At 38.1% G+C, this 24,980-nt stretch overlaps 1 protein-coding gene across 1 annotated transcript in view; it reads left to right on the forward strand.

Annotated features, from left to right (window-relative positions):
* LOC103516031 overlaps positions 1-24,349 on the forward strand; it is a 46,159-nt gene extending 21,810 nt beyond the window's left edge. The window contains exons 3-7 of the mRNA XM_026828545.1: positions 19,089-19,305; positions 22,235-22,478; positions 22,972-23,023; positions 23,107-23,190; positions 24,031-24,349. Coding sequence (XP_026684346.1) covers positions 19,089-19,305; positions 22,235-22,478; positions 22,972-23,023; positions 23,107-23,190; positions 24,031-24,273 — 840 coding nt within the window. The 3' untranslated portion in view covers positions 24,274-24,349. The remainder of the gene's footprint in view (positions 1-19,088; positions 19,306-22,234; positions 22,479-22,971; positions 23,024-23,106; positions 23,191-24,030) is intronic.
* Positions 24,350-24,980: the final 631 nt, after the last annotated feature.

Here is a 24,980-nt window from a genome sequence, read left to right on the forward strand (position 1 = left end):
GGAGGCGTTCTCTACCACCTAACTCTTAAGAGTTCCATTATTCTGTGGTCTGTTATGTGTTGATTTATTCCAGCTCTCGACCGGTTTGTTCCAATTAGATGAAATTTTTCCAAAAATGTTCAACACGTATTCAGATCTTGGTTCTGGACCGCTAACCTAGAATTATCTTGCCAAATCCAAAATTGTGTCTGCTAAACCTAGCTAAGTCACTAAATAGTCTGATGACTCAATAGTCAATGAGTTCATAGTACTCTCGCTCGCGACATGATCATCAATAATATCTCCGCCTACAACAAGACCTTCTGGAATAAACTATACTATACCTATACATCCAAACTGTACAGTCCAAATCATGAAAGAAGTTAGTTTCGGTTTTTCAATCATTGGAACCCTTCGGCCAATCAAAGACCACGGAAATATGTGTGTAGCTATAGCTACCTACCTACAGATAGGTAGTACAGCCTACTGTTAGGAAACAGTATAATTATGTCTGGCTTAAACGCAAAAAAGAAAAAAAATCGAAGCTCATCTCTAAAGGGGATTTAGCTAAAAGATACAAAGGTGGAGACAGTAGGTACGTATATAATCAGATATGGAGGTAGAGACACATTTTTCCCCGACTGACTTCTTTCATGATTTGGACTATACAATAGTTGATTAAATACAGAATGGACTAAAGTGCAAAAACCTTGACGGACGTTTAACTAATGGACGGGAGCGGGGGCAGTGTTGCCAATCATATTCTTTCACCGATTCTGAATGGGCGTTTTGCGGCGTTTCGGCAACACTGTAGATAGAAAGTCCGTTATAGTGGACCAAACTGTAAACTTCCCAATAAGGACCAACCAGTTTTTGCATCCCTTAACATTTTGAAAAGCATTCGAAATATCAGTAGCAGTTCTGTAAACTGTAGAGTTCTCAATGAACAAGTATCCCCACTGAACCTTCAAAGGCTCAGTGGGTCCAAAATTTTGTATGAGCGCCGTGTAATTACTTTGAATATGCAATGTGTCACACATGTGATACACCTGGAATGAAAGGGTAGTGAGGGACATTTATTGGAAAATTTTGTATGAGCGCCGTGTAATCACTTTGAATATGCAATGTGTCACACATAAGATATACCTGGAATGAAAGGGTAGTGGGGGATATAATAGGAAATTTTGTAAACTTGAACGAGATTTAAATTTAGAAGATGACAAAGATGTGGCAAGATTGAAAGCTCTGCAAAACAAGGAATCTGGTGCCTGGTTACCTACTTTGAATATGCAATGTGTCACACATGTGATACACCTGGAATGAAAGGGTAGTAGGGGATATACATAATAGGAAATTTTGTATGAACGCCGTGTAAGTACTTTGAGTATGCAATGTGCTGTAAATGTTTTATATAATGATTGTATCACAGCACCAGATTTACCCAAACCATAGGCACATAGGCTCCTAGTTCCTATGTAGGTAAAAACAAGCTGGGCCCGTCCCTCCGGGAATTTTTAGTCCGTAGTTTATTCGATCGTGGTTAAATCAGTACCTACCTACCTAATTTGTTTAATATTCAGTTTATTATTTACTTTCATGTGATGATTTAAAATCAAGACTAGAGCCCGTTCTCCCTTTATTCCTTTTAATGTTTCCTAATAACTGCCAATATAATGTTTCAACCATCCATTTATTGGCCTTGCTCGGCGTAGCTTAACATAGGTAACGCTAAAACCGGTCCTCAATTAACGACTGAAGTGTTATCTAAAACTTTCTCGCTTTGAGCTCATAGGTCGTCGCGACAAATTTCAAGATCAGAGCTCATTTGTGTGAGAAAATGTGAAAAAAATCCCGCAAAAACAAGTTTTTTTTGTTTTTCGGCTTTTTGTTTTCTAGACAAAATTTGCACCACCACTTTCGTGTTCCTGGTAAAAAGACCTTTAATTTGATATTGTATATGTAGGTCGACCAGGTTTGGATAATTCCTTCTATGGGAACAGACAGACAAACAGACAGACGACACCGAGGCGAATACAATAGCCCGTCCTTTATACCTTTTTTTTTTTATTACTATCGTAATAATAAAGGAAGGACGGGCTAAAAAAGAAGGTAAAGAATCTACTTGAAAAGAAGAGGTTTGATAGCGGGAACTGTAACTGCTAAGGTCTTATCATCCCGAAAGCGAAGAGAGAAGGAAAGCAGAATAGGAGAAAGCCAGCCGTTCTGGGAACGATTACTTGAAAAATGAATGTACGGGTATAATCCATTCAATGTACCTACCTATATCTACATACAAGAGAGGAGATGACTTGGTTTGATGACCAAGATAAGGAAAAAACCGGAACATCAACAGAACATGTTCTTGATCTTACTTAAGTGTTTTTGTGTGTTTAATAGAGTACGTACTTTCAGACATGACCTACCAAAGTACAAAAGTACTTTTTTGTACCTTCTGGTAGGTAAACTCTGAACGTCTCACATCTGGAATTCTTCATTTATGAGGATGTTTGATATACTCAACTGTTCAAGGTCCTGGGAAATACAAGTCCTCTTGAATATATTTCAAATTCAACTCAAAGTAATGTGAACTTGTGAAGTAAGTTAATGCCTTTTATATAATTATATATAAAAAAAAGCGGTGATAAAACTGAAGCGGATTATCAAGCTAAATCGATGATATTTTCCTTCAATAGTTCATTGTTATTAATTTATTAGTGGATGTGTTAAATGTACCAACTTTTCTATTACATATCTGTTTGTTCCACTATAACTGTTGAACCGTTTGTCCAAATTTGAAGAAATTTAGCTAAAATGTTAAACGCATAGGGGGAATTTACACGTTGGATTTTGTGCCCCGTAAAGGCTCTTACCTGACATCCAGTGTCAAGATCTGCATAATATCCCGGTGCTCTACCATTACATGAGAATGAGGTGCTGGGAATTCTGGGATCATTGTGAACTTTGAATGACTGAAAACAGAAACAGGGAAATGGAACGGAGGCTACATCTGGTTGGAGTAGAGCTTAATGTTGTGGACAAGTTCAAGTGCCTGGGATCAGTGGTGAATAAGGAAGGAGAGTTGGATTGCGAGATTGCCCATAGAGTTAGTGCTGCTTGGATGAACTGGAAGAAAATGACGGGTGTACTATGTGATTAAAGAATGAGTTTGAAGATGAAAGTAAAAGTGTATTTTGGAAAATTGAAAATCAACAGAACAAAAACAGTACAGTTGAACTTTGAAATGGACACAGAACGGAGGCTGCATCTGGATGGAGTAGAGCGTAATGTTGTGGACAAGTTCAAGTACCTGGGATCAGTGGTGAATAAGGAAGGAGAGTTGGATTGCGAGATTGCCCATAGAGTTAGTGCTGCTTGGATGAACTGGAAGAAAATGACGGGTGTACTATGTGATTAAAGAATGAGTTTGAAGATGAAAGTAAAAGTGTATAGAACAGTGGTGAGACCAGCTGTGATATATGGGGCAGAAACGTGGGCTGTCAAGATGGTGCATGAGAAGAGACTGGAAGTTGCCGAAATGAGAATGCTGAGATGGAGTTGTGGGGTTACCAGGCTGGACAGGATCAGAAATGAAGTACCAAGAAATAAAATCAAAGTAACGGAGGTGTCGAAGAAAGTCCAGGAAAGAAGAATGCAGTGGTATGGACATGTTCAAAGAAGAGAGGAAAACTATGTAGGAAAGAGAGTTGAGAGGATGATAGTAGATGGAAATAGGGGACGGGGCAGACCGAAGAAGAGGTGGAAAAACTGCATAATTTAAGACCTGCAGGAAAAGAACCTAACGGGGGATGAAGTGTACAACAGGGCTGACTGGAAGAGGCTGGCGAAAAACGCCGACACCACTTGAGTGGGACAAGGTGTAGAAGAAGAAGAAGAAGAAGAAGAAGATAATAATCAACGGGACATTTTTCATTTTGAAAGAGAAGAAAACCTATGTCCGATAAGATTTACCTAAGTAACTAATACCATCAATCATGGTACATTGGTAATATTTTGTTCAATCTATTTTACGGACTCTACAAGTAAGGTAAGTCTACATATGATAATGATGGTAAACCTGATTATACCTGATATCTACATTGGCCGTCACAGGAGGTGGGTATGTTACTACACACTGACCTGTAAAGCTTAATAAAGCAGCGGTAAAAAAGTCCATTTGTACCTAATACCTACATTATTATCACGTTTCGGGTTCGAGCGAAATCTCCAAAATATGGATTGTGGGCCGGAGGGAGTAGTGTTGCCACTTGTTAGTATGAAAGAAGATCATCCCATCTGTTTCAGTTTTGGCAACACCAGACTTTATAGTCAAAGGACACACAGATTATCCTAATAGCATAACGCCACATGAAAAGATCACTGCTTAGAATTACTAAGGTGATTTGTACGAATCAAGTTCATACGTCTTGTAAGATTATCTTTATTGCTATGATAAAGATAAGATAAAGGTGATCCCATTATATCATTATCATTATCTCATGATTAAGATCATGTTAGTCTTCTGTGAATTTCAGATCAGAGCTGTCCATCAGATCAAGAGATGAGACGCGGTCCATGAATATGAACGTGAGTACTGCGCGCTGCGTCAGATTTGGTACAGTACGAACGTTTTGAACTTCAGTGAGCTTTATTAGAACGCACATTTCAAGGTACCGATTTGCCTTAGTTCTGCCGCGGAATCCCTTCTGGAATATTCTGCCGCAGGAACCAAATTTGAAGTTCAAAGTATTTGGTTTGGACAGTCCTCATTCATATTATTATCATCTCTAACATGAGGTCTGATCCTGATTAGTAACTCGTGCGAAGCTTTTGTATTGACGCACATTTCAAGGTACCGATTTGCCTTAGTTCTGCCGCGGAATCCCTTCTAGAATATTCTGCCGCAGGAACCAAATTTGAAGTTCAAAGTCTTTGGTTTGGACAGTCCTCATTCATATTATTATCATCTCTAACATGAGGTCTGATCCTGATTAGTAACTCGTGCGAAGCTTTTGTATTAACTTTGGTTAAGAGAATGGTAAGTGTATTCACTTTGGTTAAGAGAATGGTAGCTAAGTCTTGCTATGAACAGTGAACACAATATATTTTCATAAATAAGCTAGAGATTTTGTATTCACTTTGGTTAAGAGAATGGTAAGTGTATTCACTTTGGTTAAGAGAATGGTAAGTGTATTCACTTTGGTTAAGAGAATGGTAGCTAAGTCTTGCTATGAACAGACACAATATATTTTCATGAATAAGCTAATCACTCAGTATGTTAAGCTTATCATGAGGCAGCCTAGTCCCTACGTAGCTTGGAGGGTAGCGCGTCTGCCTTGTAACCGCTAGGTTGAGGGTTCAACTTCCGCCCGCACGTAGCTTAGAGGGTAGCGCGTCTGCCTTGTAACCGCTAGGTTGAGGGTTCAACTTCCGCCCGGAGCGGATTTTAACGGCTGGATTTTTCCTACCATGTCTTCCTTCTCTCTTCGCTTTTGGGACGATAAGACCTTGGTAGTTACAGTTCCCTCTATCAAACCTCTTGAACGAAAAAAGTTATCATGGAACTGTGTTTAGTGTACCTTGGGTACCTACATAAATAACCTCCTATCCACCTATTTCAGACAGTAAAGTCGGCATATGTTTGATATTAACTTTAATCTAAGCAATGCCATTCGTTGATTTTAGACTTTGGTTTGATTAACTGTCTTCCTTCTCTCTTCGCTTTTGGGACGATAAGACCTTAGTAGTTACAGTTCCCTCTATCAAACATCTTGAACGAAAAAAAAGCTATCATGGAACTGTGTTTAGTGTACCTTGGGTACCTACATAAATAACTTCCTATCCACCTACATATTTCAGACAGTAAAGTCGGCATATGTTTGATATTAACTTTAATCTAAGCAATGCCATTCGTTGATTTTAGACTTTGGTTTGATTAATTGTATCACAGCACCAGATTTACCCAAACCATAGGCTCCTAGTTCCTATGTAGGTAAAAACAAGCTGGGCCCGTCCCTCCGGGAATTTTTAGTCTGCAGTTTATTGCCTTATTCGATCATGGTCAAATCAGTACCTATGTACCTACCTAATTTGTTTATATTCAATTTATTATTTACACTCATGTAATGATTTAAAATCAAGACTGGAGCCCGTTCTGTTTCCTAATAATTGCCAATATAATGTTTAAGTCACCCATCCATTTATTGGCCTTGCTCGGCGTAGCTCAACATAGGTGACGCTAAAACCGGTCCTCAATTAACGACTGAAGTGTTATCTAAAACTTTCTCGCTTTGAGTTCATAGGTAGGTCCTCGCGAAAAATTTCAAGATCAGGAGCTTATTTGTGTGAGAAAATGTGAAAAAAATCCCCCCAAAACCAGTTTTTTTGGTTTTTCGGCTTTTTGGTTTTCTGGACAAAATTTGCACCACCACTTTCGAGTTCCTTGGTAAAAAGACCTTTAATTTGATAATTATATAGGTCGACCCGGTTTGGATAAGTCCTTCTATGGGAACAAACAGACAGACGACACCGAGGCGAATACAATAGCCCGTCCCTTATACCTTTTTTTATTACTATCGTAATAATAAAAGAAGGACGGGCTAAAAAAAGAAGGTAAATAATCTACTTGAAAAGAAGAGGTTTGATCGCGGGAACTGTAACTGCTAAGGTCTTATCGTCACGAAAGCGAAGAGAGAGAGAGAAGCAGAATAGGAGAAAGCCAGCCGTTCCGAGAACGATTACTTGAAAAATTAATGTACGGGTATAATCCATTAATCCATTCAATGTACCTACCTATATCTACATACAAGAGAGAAGATGACTTGGTTTGATGACCAAGATAAGGAAAAAACCGGAACATCAACAAAACATGTCCTTGATCTTACTTAAGTGTTTTTGTGTGTTTAATAGAGTACCTACGTACTTTCAGATTAACTTAACATGACCTACCAAAGTACAAAAGTACTTTTTGTACCTTCTGGTGGGTAAATTCTAAATGTCTCACATCTGGAATTCTTCATTTATGAGGATGTTTGATATACTCAACTGTTCAAGGTCCTGGGAAATACAAGTCCTCTTGAATATATTTCAAATTCAACTCAAAGTAATGTGAACTTGTGAAGTGTGTTAATGCCTTTTACAAAGAAAAAGTGGTGATAAAACTGAAGCGGATTATCAAGCTAAATCGATGATATTTTCCTTCAATAGTTCATTTTTATTTATTAGTGGATGTGTCATATGTACCAACTTTTCTATTACATAATTACATATCTGTTTGTTCCACTATAACTCTTGAACCGTTTGTCCAAATTTGAAGAAATTTAACTAAAATGTTAAACGCATAGGGGGAATTTACACGTTGGATTTTGTGTCCCGTTCTCTTACCTGACATCCAGTGTCAAGATCTGCATAATATCCTGGTGCTCTACCATTACATGAGAATGAGGTGCTGGGAATTCTGGGATCATTGTGAACTTTGAATGACTGAAAACAGAAACAGGGAAATGTAGGAACAACATATCAGTAGATAATCTCAGTATTGAAATTAGATTCACAATACATAGATAGATATTGATGGAAATATTAGATAACAATAATTTTGTGGACGCTAATACAGACACCGCGCCGACTTCTGTAGATTTATACTTATTAATGCGCTGTCAGAATTATTTTGATTTAAAAAAGGTAATAAAAAAACTCATAGGTAGGAGGTACCTACTAACATTATTTTTTTGATTCTCATTTATTTTTTTGTTTATCATTATTAGGTAGGTATTGGTAATTTGCTATTATTATGTTATGTAAACAGCACTTTATTATGTCAGCGTCAAAATAAAGACTTCATCTTCATGCAGTCTGATGCTCTGATAAAATATTACGTTTCTGATGGTATAAGTAGGTACTTAGGAATGTAGAAAAAAAAAACAACTGGCTTAGTTTAGTAGGAACTTACTGATATAGGTACAAATACCTACAAGTTTTAAAAAAATAACAAGATAATAATAGGTAGGTAATAAAAAAGTTTGAATTTTGAACAATAGAGGTGTTCTCGTCCCGAAATCCCGGGTTCTCGTCCCGGGTGCCGGCAGCCTAATCGGGTGACTGGGTTCCGCCACCCTGATATTGAACTCTATAACTGGAAGCTCAACACTATAATATAGCATTCCAACAGCCTAAATCAGGGGAAGTAACCCAATAATAGAGTTCTTAAACACTAAACTTGTGGCACCCTGTCACCATTTTTTTCTCAGTGAAGGAAGACAGAATAGGAGAAAGTCAGACGTTCCTTGTCCAAAAGGATAAATCCGCCCCGGGTGGAAATCGAACTCACGACCTAGGACTTACAACTTACAAGTTGGTGCTCCAATATCCAAGCTAACTAGACTGGCTTTCTGTAACTTGATTACTTGACTAGAGTGATTAATAACTCATACTCACTGGAATCTTAGGTACAAAGGTTTCTACCAGGCTGAGTTAGACATCATAATGCTCTACCTATTATACTTTATGCCCCGTACCTAGGTAGCTACAGTAATAGATAGATAGATAACAAGGTACATCTTCTTATACCTACCTATTACGAGAGAACATGAATTTTGCAAAATTTTCCCATAGTATTACAGTAATAGTATAACACCTACCGGTCAGTATGGCAACACTGCATTTCATAATTCTCCTCTGTTATATTATAGATAGGGATCGTAAAATTTAATGAACACTATGCGAGCAGTACAATAGAGAACAACACAACACAATGATCTTCTATCAATGACTCGAACTCATTTGAATAAGAGAGAAATATTCCATCTTTAGATACTTTTAGCAGACGAGACAAATTCTTACTTCTTAGTAGTAATAATAATGGACTCTTTAGTGGAAGGTAACCACTAGGCGAGGTTAACACCGGAGGCGTTCTCTACCACCTAACTCTTAGAGTTCCATTATTCTGTGGTCTGTTATGTGTTGATTTATTCCAGCTCTCGACCGGTTTGTTCCAGCTCCAGTATCCAGGCTAACTAGACTGGCGTTCTGTAACTTGATTACTTGACTAGAGTGATTAATAACTCATACTCACTGGAATCTTAGGTACAAAGGTTTCTACCAGGCTGAGTTAGACATCATAATACTCTACCTATTATACTTTATGCCCCGTACCTAGGTAGCTACAGTAATAGATAGATATTAGATAGATAACGAGGTACATCTTCTTATATCTACCTATTACGAGAGAACATGAATTTTGCAAAATTTTCCCATAGTATTACAGTAATAGGTAATAGTATAACACCTACCGGTCAATATGGCAACAGTGCATTTCATAATTCTCCTCTGTTATATTATAGATAGGGATCGTAAAATTTAATGAACACTATGCGAGCAGTACAATAGAGAACAACACAACACAATGATCTTCTATCAATGACTCGAACTCATTTGAATAAGAGAGAAATATTCCATCTTTAGATACTTTTAGCAGACGAGACGAATTCTTACTTCTTAGTAGTAATAATAATAATGGACTCTTGAGTGGAAGGTAACCACTAGGCAAGGTTAACACGGGAGGCGTTCTCTACCACCTAACTCTTAAGAGTTCCATTATTCTGTGGTCTGTTATGTGTTGATTTATTCCAGCTCTCGACCGGTTTGTAGGTAGCTACAGTAATAGATAGATATTAGATAGATAACGAGGTACATCTTCTTATATCTACCTATTACGAGAGAACATGAATTTTGCAAAATTTTCCCATAGTATTACAGTAATAGGTAATAGTATAACACCTACCGGTCAATATGGCAACAGTGCATTTCATAATTCTCCTCTGTTATATTATAGATAGGGATCGTAAAATTTAATGAACACTATGCGAGCAGTACAATAGAGAACAACACAACACAATGATCTTCTATCAATGACTCGAACTCATTTGAATAAGAGAGAAATATTCCATCTTTAGATACTTTTAGCAGACGAGACGAATTCTTACTTCTTAGTAGTAATAATAATAATGGACTCTTGAGTGGAAGGTAACCACTAGGCAAGGTTAACACGGGAGGCGTTCTCTACCACCTAACTCTTAAGAGTTCCATTATTCTGTGGTCTGTTATGTGTTGATTTATTCCAGCTCTCGACCGGTTTGTTCCAATTAGATGAAATTTTTCCAAAAATGTTCAACACGTATTCAGATCTTGGATATTTTTCTGGACCGCTAACCTAGAATTATCTTGCCAAATCCAAAATTGTGTCTGCTTAACCTAGCTAAGTCACTAAATAGTCTGATGACTCAATGGTCAATGAGTTCATAGTACTCGCGCTCGCGACATGATCATCAATAATATCTCCGCCTACAACAAGACCTTCTGGAATAAACTATACTATACCTATAATTCCAAGCTGTACAGTCCAAATCATGAAAGAAGTTAGTTTCGGTTTTTCAATCACGGGAACCCTTCGGCCAATCAAAGACCTCGGAAATATGTGTCTAGGTACCTACCTACCAGATAGGTAGTACAGCCTACTGTTAGGAAATAGTACAATTATGTCTGGCTTAAACGAAAAAAAAAGAAAAAAATCGAAGCTATGCTAAAGGGTATTTAGCTAAAAGATACAAAGGTGGAGACAGTATAATCAGATATGGAGGTAGAGACACATTTTTCCCCGACTGACTTCTTTCATGAATTGGACTATACAATTGTTGATTAAATACAGAATGGACTTAAATGCAAAAACCTTGACGGACGTCTAACTAATCGACGGGAGCGGGGGCAGTGTTGCCAATCATATTCTTTCACCGATTCTGAATGGGCGTTTTGTGGCGTTTCGGCAACACTGTAGATAGAAAGTCCGTTATAGTGGACCAAACTGTAAACTTCCCAATAAGGACCAACCAGTTTTTGCATCCTACTGAGATTTAGAACCGGTGTATTGACTCTGGTGCAGATGTTAACTGTACTAATATTGCAGAGATCCCGTAGTTCAATTATGTTCATATCAGCAAAGTACACAATAAATAATGAACTCACAACTCACATATATTTTATGTTCATTGCTTGTTGCTTCACCCACAAGAGATGTCTTTATTAATTAGGGTTGGACTTTGGATAAGATGATATAGCTGTAAAACTGTTAATATTGGCAATATTTTGGCAAAGCTCCCTACGTAAGAATGTGGGTATGTACATAATACATATTTAAAGTCAATCATAAAAAGGCGTTTTGACACTATTGACCGTCACGTAGGGTTTTGTAGTTTCGTAATGTTGAAGTCGTATGATGGTGACGGTACTTAACATTTTGAAAACCATTCGAAATATCAGTAGCAGTTCTGTAAACTGTAGAGTTCTCAATGAACAAGTATCCCCACTGAACCTTCAAAGGCTCAGTGGGTCCCAAAACCTAACGAGTAATGGTGGAAAAACGGACAAACATACCTACAGACAAATATATTTTATGTTCATTGCTTGTTGCTTCACCCACAAGAGATGTCTTTATTAATTAGGGTTGGACTTTGGATAAGATGATATAGCTGTATAACTGTTAATATTGGCAATATTTTGGCATAGCTCCCTACGTAAGAATGTGGGTATGTACATAATACATATATTCAAACTCAATCATAAAAAGGCGTTTTGACAATATTAACCGTCACGTAGGGTTTTGTAGTTTCGTAATGTTGAAGTCGTATGATGGTGACACCATTTCTCAATAATATCTCGGTATAATCTTGCAATAGTTATTGTCAAAATCTGCAATAATATCAAAAGAATTAGGGAATTATTGAATTGTTGTTACTATACAATGTACCATGACTACAACAGACATAGCTTTAGATTCACACAATCGATAATTACTGGAACCTGTAATTTAATCCACATACCTACCTACTTTTTTGTCTCTATTGCAATTTCTAAAAAAAAAAAATCTGGGAGACAGCGGTAATAGCGCGTTAAATGCACCATTTTGCGATGGATCACTGAAGACAACATTGCACTTATAGTTACAATCCGGACCATCTAGGAATCTCATGCTGCTGTCTTTTCCCGGCCCACTCACCAGGGAGGGTGAAGTTTACTAACAGCATGCTACGGGATTCTGCCATTGCCATATATGTAGATTAAGTCATTAGTCACATGGTATAAGTAACTACCTAGAATCTATAGATATCTGATATTTATATGTAGTGCATCTTAGATTATTACTAGGTTAGTTATCCTAGGTTAAGTCCGGTTGGCATCTGGTCTAGTATCTACCAGGCGAAATTGTATAATCAAACACAAATCCTCTTTCACTTCTCAAGTTCAGTAGGTATATCTGCTATCTGCCTCAGATCAATTTGTCTTGGTCTCTTTTATAGTTCTTACTATAATGTCCTAAGTCTCTTCATCTATAGTTTTTATTCCTAGATGAGCTCTTAAAACACTTGGCTCCGATTTCCAACTCATGTCTCATGTGATGCATATTTTATGGATCTTACATAAAAAAGCACCACAACTTGGCAGATCAACATACATAGCTTTAGATTCACACAATCGATAATTACTGGAACCTGTAATTTAATCCACATACCTACCTACTTTTTTGTCTCTATACAGACAAACTAAAAGAAAAATGGTCAAGTTGAACTCAGAACACACTTTGTTTGTGGGTATTTAATAAAAGGTAGGTACATAATATCTTCTTATCAAGTACCTACAACAAAAAAAAGCTCTGCATACTTACAGAGGTATTGAATCACGGAACTACTTTTTGTCTTTAAATCCCAGAGACACGTGACTTTTGTATTCATCCGCATCAAGGCCAATAGACGCCACGCAGTCTGGCTTACAACTTGGATGCGCGCGCAGCTCGAGAAATGCTTCGCAATGACCTTGCGATGGATAAATGCACCATTTTGCGATGGATCAACGAAGACAACATTGCACTTAGTTACAATCCGGACCATCTAGGAATCTCATGTTGCTGTCTTTTCCCGGCCCACTCACCAGGGAGGGTGAAGTTTACTAACAGCATGCTACGGGATTCTGCCATTGCCATATATGTAGAGAAGTCATTAGTCACATGGTATAAGTAACTACCTAGAATCTATAGATATCTGATATTTATATGTAGTGCATCTTACATTATTACTAGGTTAGTTATCCTAGGTTAAGTCTGGTTGGCATCTGGTCTAGTATTTACTAGGCGAAATATAATCAAACACAAATCCTCTTTCACTTCTCAAGTTCAGTAGGTATAGCTGCTATCTGCCTCAGATCAATTTGTCTTGGTCTCTTTTATAGTTCTTACTATAATGTCCTAGGTCTCTTCTTCTATAGTTTTTATTCCTAGATGAGCTCTTAAAACACTTGGCTCCGATTTCCAACTCATATCTCATGTGATGCATATTTTATGGATCTTACACAAAAAAGCACCACAACTCTGCCAGATCATTTATTTTCTTGTAGCTATAATAATCAATGGGACCACACGATGAAACTGTACGAGAGAATAGTGGATAAACGACTGAGAAGAGAAACAGAAGTATCAGAGGAACAGTTTGGTTTTATGCCGGGAAGAGGAACAACGGACGCGGTCTTCGCCTTAAGACAGATGATGGAAGTCCACCGAGATAAAGAACAACCTTTAGTATTTGTATTCATCGATCTGGAAAAGGCGTATGACCGAGTGCCGAGGGAAGAAATTTGGAAATGCATGAGAGCGAAAGGAACACCACTGGAAGTGTGTAAGAATTGTAAGGGACATGTACGAGGATGCAGTGACAAAAGTAAGAAGCAGTGTTGGAGTGACAGTGACCCGTGCAAGTTTGTCTGCAACAAGGATCAGCCTTGAGTCCCTACCTGTTCGACTTGATCATGGATGTACTCACAGAAGATGTCAGGATGGAAAAGGCGTATGACCGAGTGCCGAGGGAAGAAATTTGGAAATGCATGAGAGCGAAAGGAACATCAGAGAAGTATGTAAGAATTGTAAGGGACATGTACGAGGATGCAGTGACAAAAGTAAGAAGCAGTGTTGGAGTGACAGTGACCCGTGCAAGTTTGTCTCTGGAAAAGGCGTATGACCGAGTGCCGAGGGAAGAAATTTGGAAATGCATGAGAGCGAAAGGAACACCAGAGAAGTATGTAAGAATTGTAAGGGACATGTACGAGGATGCAGTGACAAAAGTAAGAAGCAGTGTTGGAGTGACAGAAGAGATACCAGTGCAAGTTGGTCTGCACCAAGGATCAGCCTTGAGTCCCTACCTGTTCGACTTGATCATGGATGTACTCACAGAAGATGTCAGGAAAAAGGCCCCTTGGTGCATGATGTTCGCGGACGATATCGTTTTGTGTGAGGAGAGTGTAGAAGATATGGAAAGAGAACTGGAAAGATGGAAAAATGCTTTGGAAAGAAGAGGATTGAAAATCAACAGAAGAAAAACAGTACAGTTGAACTTTGGAATGGACACAGAACGGAGGCTGCATCTGGATGGAGTAGAGCGTAATGTTGTGGACAAGTTCAAGTACCTGGGATCAGTGGTGTACCTAGTACCTACCTTTCTCTTAATTTGCTACTTGTTCAGAAGTCACGTCAATAGAAAATTGCTACAAAAGGGGCTGTCTCAAATAAGCAGGGACCTATTATAGGGTTGGTTAACCTAAAGGAGCTTTTTTTTTTCATTGTCGTGGCTTCTGAATAACGTCACTGTATAAACATCTTTCTAAGGTCTTTAGCTACCCGCCTACTCACAATAACCTCATCCATCACCCAGCCTGAATGGTGCAGGGAAAACCCAGAAGCACGCGATATTCCAGATGGTCACTCATCCAGATACCAACCACGCGTAACGTTGCTTATTTTCAGTGATCCATCAGGAAATGGTGCACTTAACGTCCTATCGCCGCTAGCTCCTTCTTACTTCTTAGTGATATTCCTAAGTATCTACTAGCTATGGTTGGAGATGTATGGCTTATACCTACTATACGATTGAGTAAGAAATCAACATACCAAGTTCCTTGCGGTTATATTGCTACTGATTAAGAGTGGTCAAATCAGTCAGGTCAGGTTCACTCTCCTGTACTACAATTGTTTACCTGTGTACTGCATTAATTTACACTAAGTATCATCTATTGATCTATTCTATTGTAAAAGTGTATAGAACAGTGGTGAGACCAGCTATGATATATGGGGCAGAAACTTGGGCTGTCAATAAGGTGCATGAGAAGAGACTGGAAGTTGCCGAACTGAGAATGCTGAGATGGAGTTGTGGGGTTACCAGGCTGGACAGGATCAGAAATGAAGTAATAAATAAAATCAAAGTAACGGAGGTGTCGAATAAAGTCCAGGAAAGAAGAATGCAGTGGTATGGACATGTTCAAAGAAGAGAGGAAAACTATGTAGGAAAGAGAGTTGAGAGGATGATAGTGTTATCATGGAACTGTGTTTAGTGTACCTTGGGTACCTACATAAATAACCTCCTATCCACCTATTCAGACAGTAAAGTCGGCATATGTTTGATATTACCTTTAATCTAAGCAATGCCATTCGTTGATTTTAGACTTTGGTTTGATTAAATTTGATCCACTTGGATTAAGTTTTATCTCAAAGTGTCCCGACATGCGGCACATAGGGGTCCGAATAGAACCTATTCGTTTTAGATTAGAGAAAAATTAGGTATCTAGGAGGGCTAGAAGTAGCTAAAACTATATTTGCTACTTACGATCTACCGTATTTCATGCAAAGGGTACCATACGTATGTTTGATTAAATTTGATCCACTTGGATTAACTTTTATCTCAAAGTGTCCCGACATGCGGCACATGGGGGTCCGAATAGAACCTATTCGTTTTAGATTAGAGAAAGATTAGGTATCTAGGAGGGCTAGAAGTAGCTAAAACTATATTAGCTACCTACGATCTACCGTATTTCATGCAAAGGGTATTTCATACCGTACGAATTTCATTGAAAAGTTGAAGGTCCATTTGTTACATGTGGGCGGGACTTTCGCATATCTTTATTATTAAAAACCGCGCCAGTAATTGGTACTGGGGCGGTATATCTGTATGTTGGGGACGTGAAATACCATTGAGATTAGGTCAAGGATTTAAGGATAATGGTATTATAGGGTTTATATGAGGGAAAACCTGAAATGTCAGGAAAGAAAAGGTAAAACGAGGTCTGTTTTTCATTTTACTTTCCCTGCTTTTGAAGATTTTCTTTTCGGAAAATTACGAAAGTACCAAGGATTTAAGGATAATGGTATTATAGGGTTTATATGAGGGAAAACCTGTAAAGTCAGGAAAGAAAAGGTAAAACGAGGTCTGTTTTTCATTTTACTTTCCCTGCTTTTGAAGATTTTCTTTTCGGAAAATTACGAAAAGATCAAGGATTTAAGGATAATGGTATTATAGGGTTTATATGAGGGAAAACCTGAAAAGTCAGGAAAGAAAAGGTAAAACGAGGTCTGTTTTTCATTTTACCTTCCCTGCTTTTGAAGATTTTCTTTTTGGAAAATTACGAAAGTACAAAACCTTATCTAATTTTGAATCCATAAAATCTTTCCTAGTAGATCCTCCACTAAATTTTAACTAAGTACTACGAAAGTACAAAACCTTATCTAATTTTGAATCCATAAAATCTTTCCTAGTAGATCCTCCACTAAATTTTAACTAAGTACCTACTTGAGACTTCCAATAAGTAAAATCAGTATCTACCATTCAGCCATTCAATAACTTGAAGCAAAGTACCCTATGCAATCATTTTATAATTACCACTCTCTGTCTGTCTTCTATCCGAAGTATCCAGTCATGAATTATTTTATCCATTCAGCCATTCAATGATTTGAAGCAAAGTACCCTATGCAATCATTTTATAATTACCACTCTCTGTCTGTCTTCTATCCGAAGTATCCAGTCATGAATTATTTTATTTTTGATTTTTGCTTTGTTTTACATTTTGTTTTGATGAAATTCTCTTGCATCATTTTGTTTGCAAAATATAAATCCATGCTGTTTAGAATGTTGCTCTTCAAAAATAAGTTCAAGTGTGTTATTTATTATAGGTCTTATAGCTTCATACTTACCCATCAATATATTTGATGATGATTTTCAAAAGCACAGAATTCATTTCAATTATGACAGGTGGATTGATGAGCTAAGTTCAATACTTGGATCAAAATCAATAGATATAATAGACCAGAGGTAATAGCGTGTGAAATGCACTAATTCCCGACAGATCAATGGAGTTCAGCAACGGTGTGTATAACTAGTATCTGGATGAGTGACCATGGGGGAGAGGCAACACATACATACAACTAGTATTTTCGCAGTGAACTTGGCCTCAGGGTTGGCTTATAGGCAAAGGAAACCCCAAGCAGAGTTGTGAAGTAATGATTACTTGATGTAATTAATTCCTAGTTCTAATTACTAGCTCATGTAGTTGTAATCGGTTTGGGCAATTACAAATTACTGCCTACTAAATGTACTGGCGATTACCCATTACATTTCACGAAGTAATTGTATTTGATCTCTCTCTCTCTCTCTCTCTCTCTCTCTCTCTCTCTCTCTCTCTCTCTCTCTCTCTCTCTCTCTCTCTCTCTCCTACTCATCCCTCATTATTGAATCTTTATAACTTTGACAGTATTATCTTTATCTTAAACAATAATAATAATTATTATCATGGATGTTGCCTACACATTTCCTATTTTTCCCTAATAAATTTATATTCTATCATAAAATTCGCCTAATGGATATTTTTATGTCAGTCAATTAGTCACATAGATAGAAATACCTACCCACAAAGGACGAAGAAGTAGAAGAATAAAATTAGTCTTTTTACGTAACCCCAAATAAACAGATGACCTATGGGACCTACCTTAGCCGAAGTTCCAAGGTCCATAATGTGGGGCTCCAGGTCCATAATGTGGGGCTCCAGGTCCATAATGTGGGACTTGAGTGGAAGGCAACCACTAGGCGAGGTTAACGCCATAGGCGTTCTCTACCACCTAACCCTTAGAGCTCCATTATTATGTGGTCAACTTCTCAAATAAATGAGGATACAATTCCATACCTCGGCTGGGATCGAACCCACGCCCTCCTGTTTACCAGACGAGCGTCTTGACCACTACGCCACCGAGACAGGTGACCCCAAAATAATAAACAGACGACCTATGTGACCTACCCTAGCCGAAGTTCCAATAATGTGAGGCTCCAGGTCCAAATATGGGAACTTTTGAAGGTCAATGTCACCTCTTTACTCACTGGTATATAAAAAAAAAAAACACTTCTCACATCCAAACAGCAACCAAGCTAAACAGCAGCTATCCAAGGTGGTCAATGCGGCCTAAACCTACGATAGCCTAGAATTTCCCAATTCCCATCAGTCCAAATATGGGAACTTTTGAAGGTCAATGTCACCTCTTTACTCACTGGTATATACAACAACACTTCTCACATCCAGACAGCAACCATCAAGCTAAACAGCAGCTATCCAAGGTGGTCAATGCGGCCTAAACCTACGATAGCCTAGAATTTCCCAATTCCCATCATACAGTTTCAAGCCAGACTACCCTGTACTAGTTTTGATCAGAAGTCCCTATAGACCTCTAGCTCAGTTTATTCTGCCATCTGACACTAGTCAATCCGCTCTCATACCACGGTTCACTTTATATATCCTTGCCTAAGTTATACCTACTCTTCTGTCCCTATAGACCTCTAGCTCAGTTTATTCTGCCATCTGACACTAGTCAATCCGCTCTCATACCACGGTTCACTTTATATACCTAGTTGCATCTTGCCTAAGTTATACTCTTCAACAAACATGGTGAGTCCCTGTCCATCATACTGTATTCATTCTTCAAAACAATCAATTATCAAGAAAAGATCACCAATATGAATTCCACATAGGTATGTCAAAATCAGAACAAACATGGTGAGTCCCTGTCCATCATACTGTATTCATTCTTCAAAACAATCAATTATCAAGAAAAGATCACCAATATGAATTCCAAAAATTAATATCAAAATCAAACAAACCCTTCCAGAATTATCGTGAAATGGACAAACATGCAAACAAACTAAATCAAAAATCCTAAAGTTGAAATCAATAAAATTGCTGATTTCCTTCCTTCTCTCTTCCAGATCAAGCGGAACATCGGGCAAGGCTTCATGCAGGCAGATGTCAAGACTGCCAAGGATATTCCTCTGGCGTTGTTCATGGAGCTGAAGAGTCAATACGAGAGTGAAATGGGCAAGACAGGGGAGCTAGGACACAAGAATGGCGGCGGTATGAGTTATGGGGCGGTCGGTAGAGACAGCTATCGGAGGATGAAGTGCACAACAGGGCTAACTGGAAGAGGCTGGCGAAAAACGCCGACACCACTTGAGTGGGAAAAGGTGTAGAAGGTAGAAGAAGAAGAAGAAGAAGAAGAAGAAGAAGATAATAATCAACGGGACATTTTTCATTTTGAAAGATAAGAAAACCTACATATGTCCGATAAGATTTACCTAAGTAACTAATACCATCAATCATGGTACATTGGTAATATTTTGTTCAATCTATTTTACGGACTCTACAAGTAAGGTAAGTCTACATATGATAATGATGGTAAACCTGATTATACCTGATATCTACATTGGCCGTCACAGGAGGTGGGTATGTTACTACACATACCACTGACCTGTATACCTGTAAAGCTTAATAAAGCAGCGGTAAAAAAGTCCATTTGTAATATACCTACATTATTATCACGTTTCGGGTTCGAGCGAAATCTCCAAAATATGGATTGTGGGTCGGAGGGAGTAGTGTTGCCACTTGTTAGTATGAAGATCATCCCATCTGTTTCAGTTTTGGCAACACCAGACTTTATAGTCAAAGGACACACAGATTATCCTAATAGCATAACGCCACATGAAAAGATCACTACTCACTTCCCGGCTAATATAGGAGTCAGGTAAATACATTTTGAGCCTCTCCCTATGGTCCTTTTTATCGGTGACTTTTAGTTACGTACTTAATGAAGCTTCTTTTGTTTTAATGGTAAATTCACTGTATCAATACAGACCATTTTCATGTGAGTTACCTATTAAGCTGTGTCCATGTCCACTAGACTGGCCCTTAGCTATAGAGGTGGGAAAAAAATCTTGGAAAAGTCTTGAATATCACTCGATTTCTAATTCCATTTAGTGAGAAAACACTACCTAAAAAGTTTCAGCTCGATCGGACATCGCTGTCGACATGCTCAACGGCCTTAAAGTTTTCCGGCACTTTGGTTATGCAATCCAGGGGCATTATGTGGCGTTTACCCAGTTTTGAGTCCATAACTCCTAAACAGAAGGGTTTAGAACTTTTTATCATAGAATAAAACTTGTTTTAAACAATATTTACTACTATTAATCATTCAGTGGGACTCTTAAACTCATGAATTGGGCATTCCATTGAACACCAATATAAGTTTACAACCTATTCTGTGCAGTAAATATTGTATTCCATTAGGAAATATCTTAGTACCTATACCTAATATACCTACTGTAAGTAATGTAAGTATGTAGGTGCCAATTATTTATAGATAATACAATTATTGATTCAGTACTGTAGCTTAAGGACTATTAATATTCAATCTATGCATCTATGAAATAAATCTAATACCTACTTCTTTGAACCGGGATTTACTTAACAAAACAGTTGCTCTATGCTGTGACACTACATCTAGTAACTTGGGTAGGTTAAAAGGCGCTGCTGTACTAATAGAACAAATGATAGATAAAGACTTGCTATATCTTCCATGTAATAGACATCACATTTTGGAGCTGGTATTACGGGCAGCTTTTGAAATAAAAATACCTGCTTCAACAGGACCTAAAGTAGTTCTCTTTCAGAATTTCTTTTTATAATAGAATAAAACTTGTTTTAAACAATATTTGCTACTTAAAAAACATCAAAAGAACACAATAAATGCTAATTTAGATTAATTATTCGTACTATGATATAGAAAACTTTCGGAAAAATTAAGAACAAACACGTTTGGTTGTGAAAATTAAGAGAAAAATATTTATTTTGCCTGTTTATAGCCAGGAAGCAATCAGTAACAAACAAGCACAACATAATTTATAGTTATTCTTCTTCTTCTTCTTCTTCTTCTTCTTCTTCTTCTTCTTCTTCTTCTTCTTCTTCAGAGAATGGTAGCTAAGTCTTGCTATGAACAGACACAATATATTTTCATGAATAAGCTAATCACTCAGTATGTTAAGCTTATCATGAGGCAGCCTAGTCCCTACGTAGCTTGGAGGGTAGCGCGTCTGCCTTGTAACCGCTAGGTTGAGGGTTCAACTTCCGCCCGGAGCGGATTTTAACGGCTGGATTTTTCCTACCCTGTCTTCCTTCTCTCTTCGCTTTTGGGACGATAAGACCTTAGTAGTTACAGTTCCCTCTATCAAACATCTTGAACGAAAAAAAAGCTATCATGGAACTGTGTTTAGTGTACCTTGGGTACCTACATAAATAACCTCCTATCCACCTATTCAGACAGTAAAGTCGGCATATGTTTGATATTACCTTTAATCTAAGCAATGCCATTCGTTGATTTTAGACTTTGGTTTGATTAAATTTGATCCACTTGGATTAACTTTTATCTCAAAGTGTCCCGACATGCGGCACATGGGGGTCCGAATAGAACCTATTCGTTTTAGATTAGAGAAAGATTAGGTATCTAGGAGGGCTAGAAGTAGCTAAAACTATATTTGCTACTTACGATCTACCGTATTTCATGCTAAGGGTACCATACGTATTTCATTGAAGGTCCATTTGTTACATGTGGGCGGAACTTTTGTACCTACAAATAACGTCACTGTATAACATCTTTCTAAGGTCTTTAGCTACCCGCCTACTCACCCATCACCCAGCCTGAATGGTGCAGGGAAAACCCCGAAGCACGCGATATTCCAGATGGTCACTCATCCAGACACCAACCACGCGTAACGTTGCTTAACTTCAGTGATTCATCGGGAAGTGGTGCACTTAACGTCCTATCGCCGCTAGCTCCTTCTTATAGACTTCTTAGTGATCTTTTTTAGTAGGTATCTACTAGCTATGGTTGGAGATGTATGGCTTATACCTACTATACCATTGAGTAAGAAATCAACATACCAAGTTCCTTGCGGTTATATTGCTATTGATTAAGAGTGGTCAAATCAGTTAGGTCAGGTTCACTCTCCGTTTACCTGTGTACTGCATTAATTTACACTAAGTAAGTATCATCTATTGATCTATTCTATTGTTTTCTTTTCAGAATGTCGCGCCTATTCCAACATTCTCTCATCCAAACATCACAAGAAGTCTGGAGGTGGGGGAGGTCGGAGTACCTCAGCCGCCATGTTGAATTCTGGTGACAAGGTGGAGAAGTGGATGAATTCCAAACATGAGGAGATTATCGTGATTGATAACAAGACGATCATCTTCAACGATTGTCGACACGCCAAGTACCCGAAGAAATCGCAAGTGATCACTCACTTCCCGGCTAATATAGGAGTCAGGTAAATACATTTGGAGCCTCTCCCTATGGTCCTTTTTATCGGTGACTTTTAGTTACGTAGTTAATGAAGCTTCTTTTGTTTGGATGGTAAATTCACTGTATCAATACAGACCATTTTCATGTGAGGTACCTATTAAGCTGTGTCCATGTCCACACATATAGTCGACGGCCATCGATCGACATTGATTGATTGTCGGCTGAACTGTCCACTGCCTCGACCACATAGATTCACCACGTCGATTGGTGTACGGCAGTCGTTTCAAAGATCACCAAAATCTTTATTTGGCTCTCCTGAAAAATAGAGATTTTGCACTTACGATAGTTCGTATTGACAGCGACGATATAGTCGACGGCCATCGATCGACATTGATTGATTGTCAGCTGAACTGTCCACTGCCTCGACCACATAGATTCACCTCGTCCATTGGTGTACGGCCGTCCACTATGACGTGTGAACACCTTTGTGATGATTTTTCTCTACTTTATCATTACAGGTATCCGAAAAACTTGAGTAAGAGTATTTACGAGTTATCTGAGAGTAGTGAGGTGATGATTTTTCTCTACTTTATCATTACAGGTATCCGAAAAACTTGAGTAAGAGTATTTACGAGTTATCTGAGAGTAGTGAGGAGGAAGAAGAAGAAGAGGAGGAAGAAGAAGAGTATGATGAATCTAGTAATGGAAGACATGGCACAGAAGATCAAAATCATCAGGTATGTCTCTAACTAAATGAACAAAGGGAAGTCTAAGTTTTAGCTGATTTAGCACGAAAATAATTCTATTTTGCTTTTAGAACCGAAAGGTTTGTCTGTTTATCTATTCCACGGTAACTAAAAGGGTTTTGTCAGATTTTGATGAAAGTTTGCCAGAAATTTGGTAAGATTTCAACATGTCATAAGGGAATTTGCTCATTGAAGTTTAAGCCTGATCTGATCGGCCCTATAGAGAGCCTTTCTTTGTTTCTGATACAATTTCTCATGAAGAATGCCTCAAAATCCCATAGTAGTCAGACTGTTGCGGTCATAGGCTCTCATCAAAGAAATTTTAGAAATAAATTTTCAAAAGACAAAAACAATACCTGTAATTCTTTTCGCTTCAACCCTTGTGTGTTTTTCAACATGTCATAAGGGAATTTGCTCATTGAAGTTTAAGCCTGATCTGATCGGCCCTATAGAGAGCCTTTCTTTGTTTCTGATACAGTTTCTCATGAAGAATGCCTCAAAATCCCAATAGTAGTCAGACTGTTGCGGTCATAGGCTCTCATCACAGAAATTTTAGAAATAAATTTTCAAAAGACAAACACAAAAATCCCATAGTAGTCAGACTGTTGCGGTCATAGGCTCTCATCACAGAAATTTTAGAAATAAATTTTCAAAAGACAAACACAATACCTACCTGTAATTATTTTCGCTTCAACCCTTGTGTGTCATTTTATGACGCCTTATCTAACTAAATTTTCTTCCAGACCCGCAACGGCAATGCTGAAGTCTATCAGAACACAGATGCTGGAATACAAGATGAATATGATGCTGCCGATGAGAATTTTCTTCCAGACCCGCAACGGCAATGCTGAAGTCTATCAGAACACAGATGCTGGAATACAAGATGAATATGATGCTGCCGATGAGATAATGACTGCAGAATTTGATCAGGATGATGTGGAAGGTACAATAAGTGACGAGACAAATGATGCTCGCACCATGGAGGAGTATAACACGCGACATGAGGATTCAGATGGATCGGTAGAGGATCAGAATGAATATGTGAATATTCTGAAGCAAGTGGTGAATATTTGAGATGAAGAAGTTTGACTGTTGGAATTGTAATGAATGTTGAACAAGTAATTGTAAATGAATCCAATGGGGGTAGAAAGAATTGATCAAGGATTTAAGGATAATGGTATTATAGGGTTTATATGAGGGAAAACCTGAAAGGGCAACTGAACAGACCTAGGGTGTCCCATGTATTCCGTACTTCCAGAGAAAAGCAGGGTAGTTGATTGAAAACTGTAAAGGGTTTTCTGTGTCCTTCATATTTTTAGAATTTAAAATCAAACTGTCCTAGACAGTTCGATTGCTTGGAATTCTAGTTCATATGAATATTCAGTAAGATGTACTGTGTACGTCGGCATTCAAAACACCACAGAAACATTTGGTAGCCAAGTTTTGTTTCTTTTGTGTTATTTGTTATAAATGCTAGAACTACCTCTACACTCGTTATGTGAATTAAGATACTGAGAAATATACTCAGAAAGGAAAATAGCTCATCAGTCCTTACCCCCAAAAAATAAACAATCAACAAATGTACAATTTTCCCATCTTTCTATGCTGCCTCTTGATTCCTTTTTAAGTCTTTCCTAGTTTCCTCCCTTATCTTGGCAAGAAACGAATCAAAGTGAGTCTTATAATACAGGGTGCCTACATTGTCCCCTGTTCTTGGAGTAGGCAAATTTAAACTGGCTAGGATTGCTCAGAAGCGTCGGTTCATTTCCAAATGGATTGGG

This window comes from Diaphorina citri, unplaced genomic scaffold (assembly GCF_000475195.1).
Source record: "Diaphorina citri unplaced genomic scaffold, Diaci psyllid genome assembly version 1.1 scaffold1467, whole genome shotgun sequence".
Lineage (NCBI taxonomy): Eukaryota > Metazoa > Arthropoda > Insecta > Hemiptera > Psyllidae > Diaphorina > Diaphorina citri.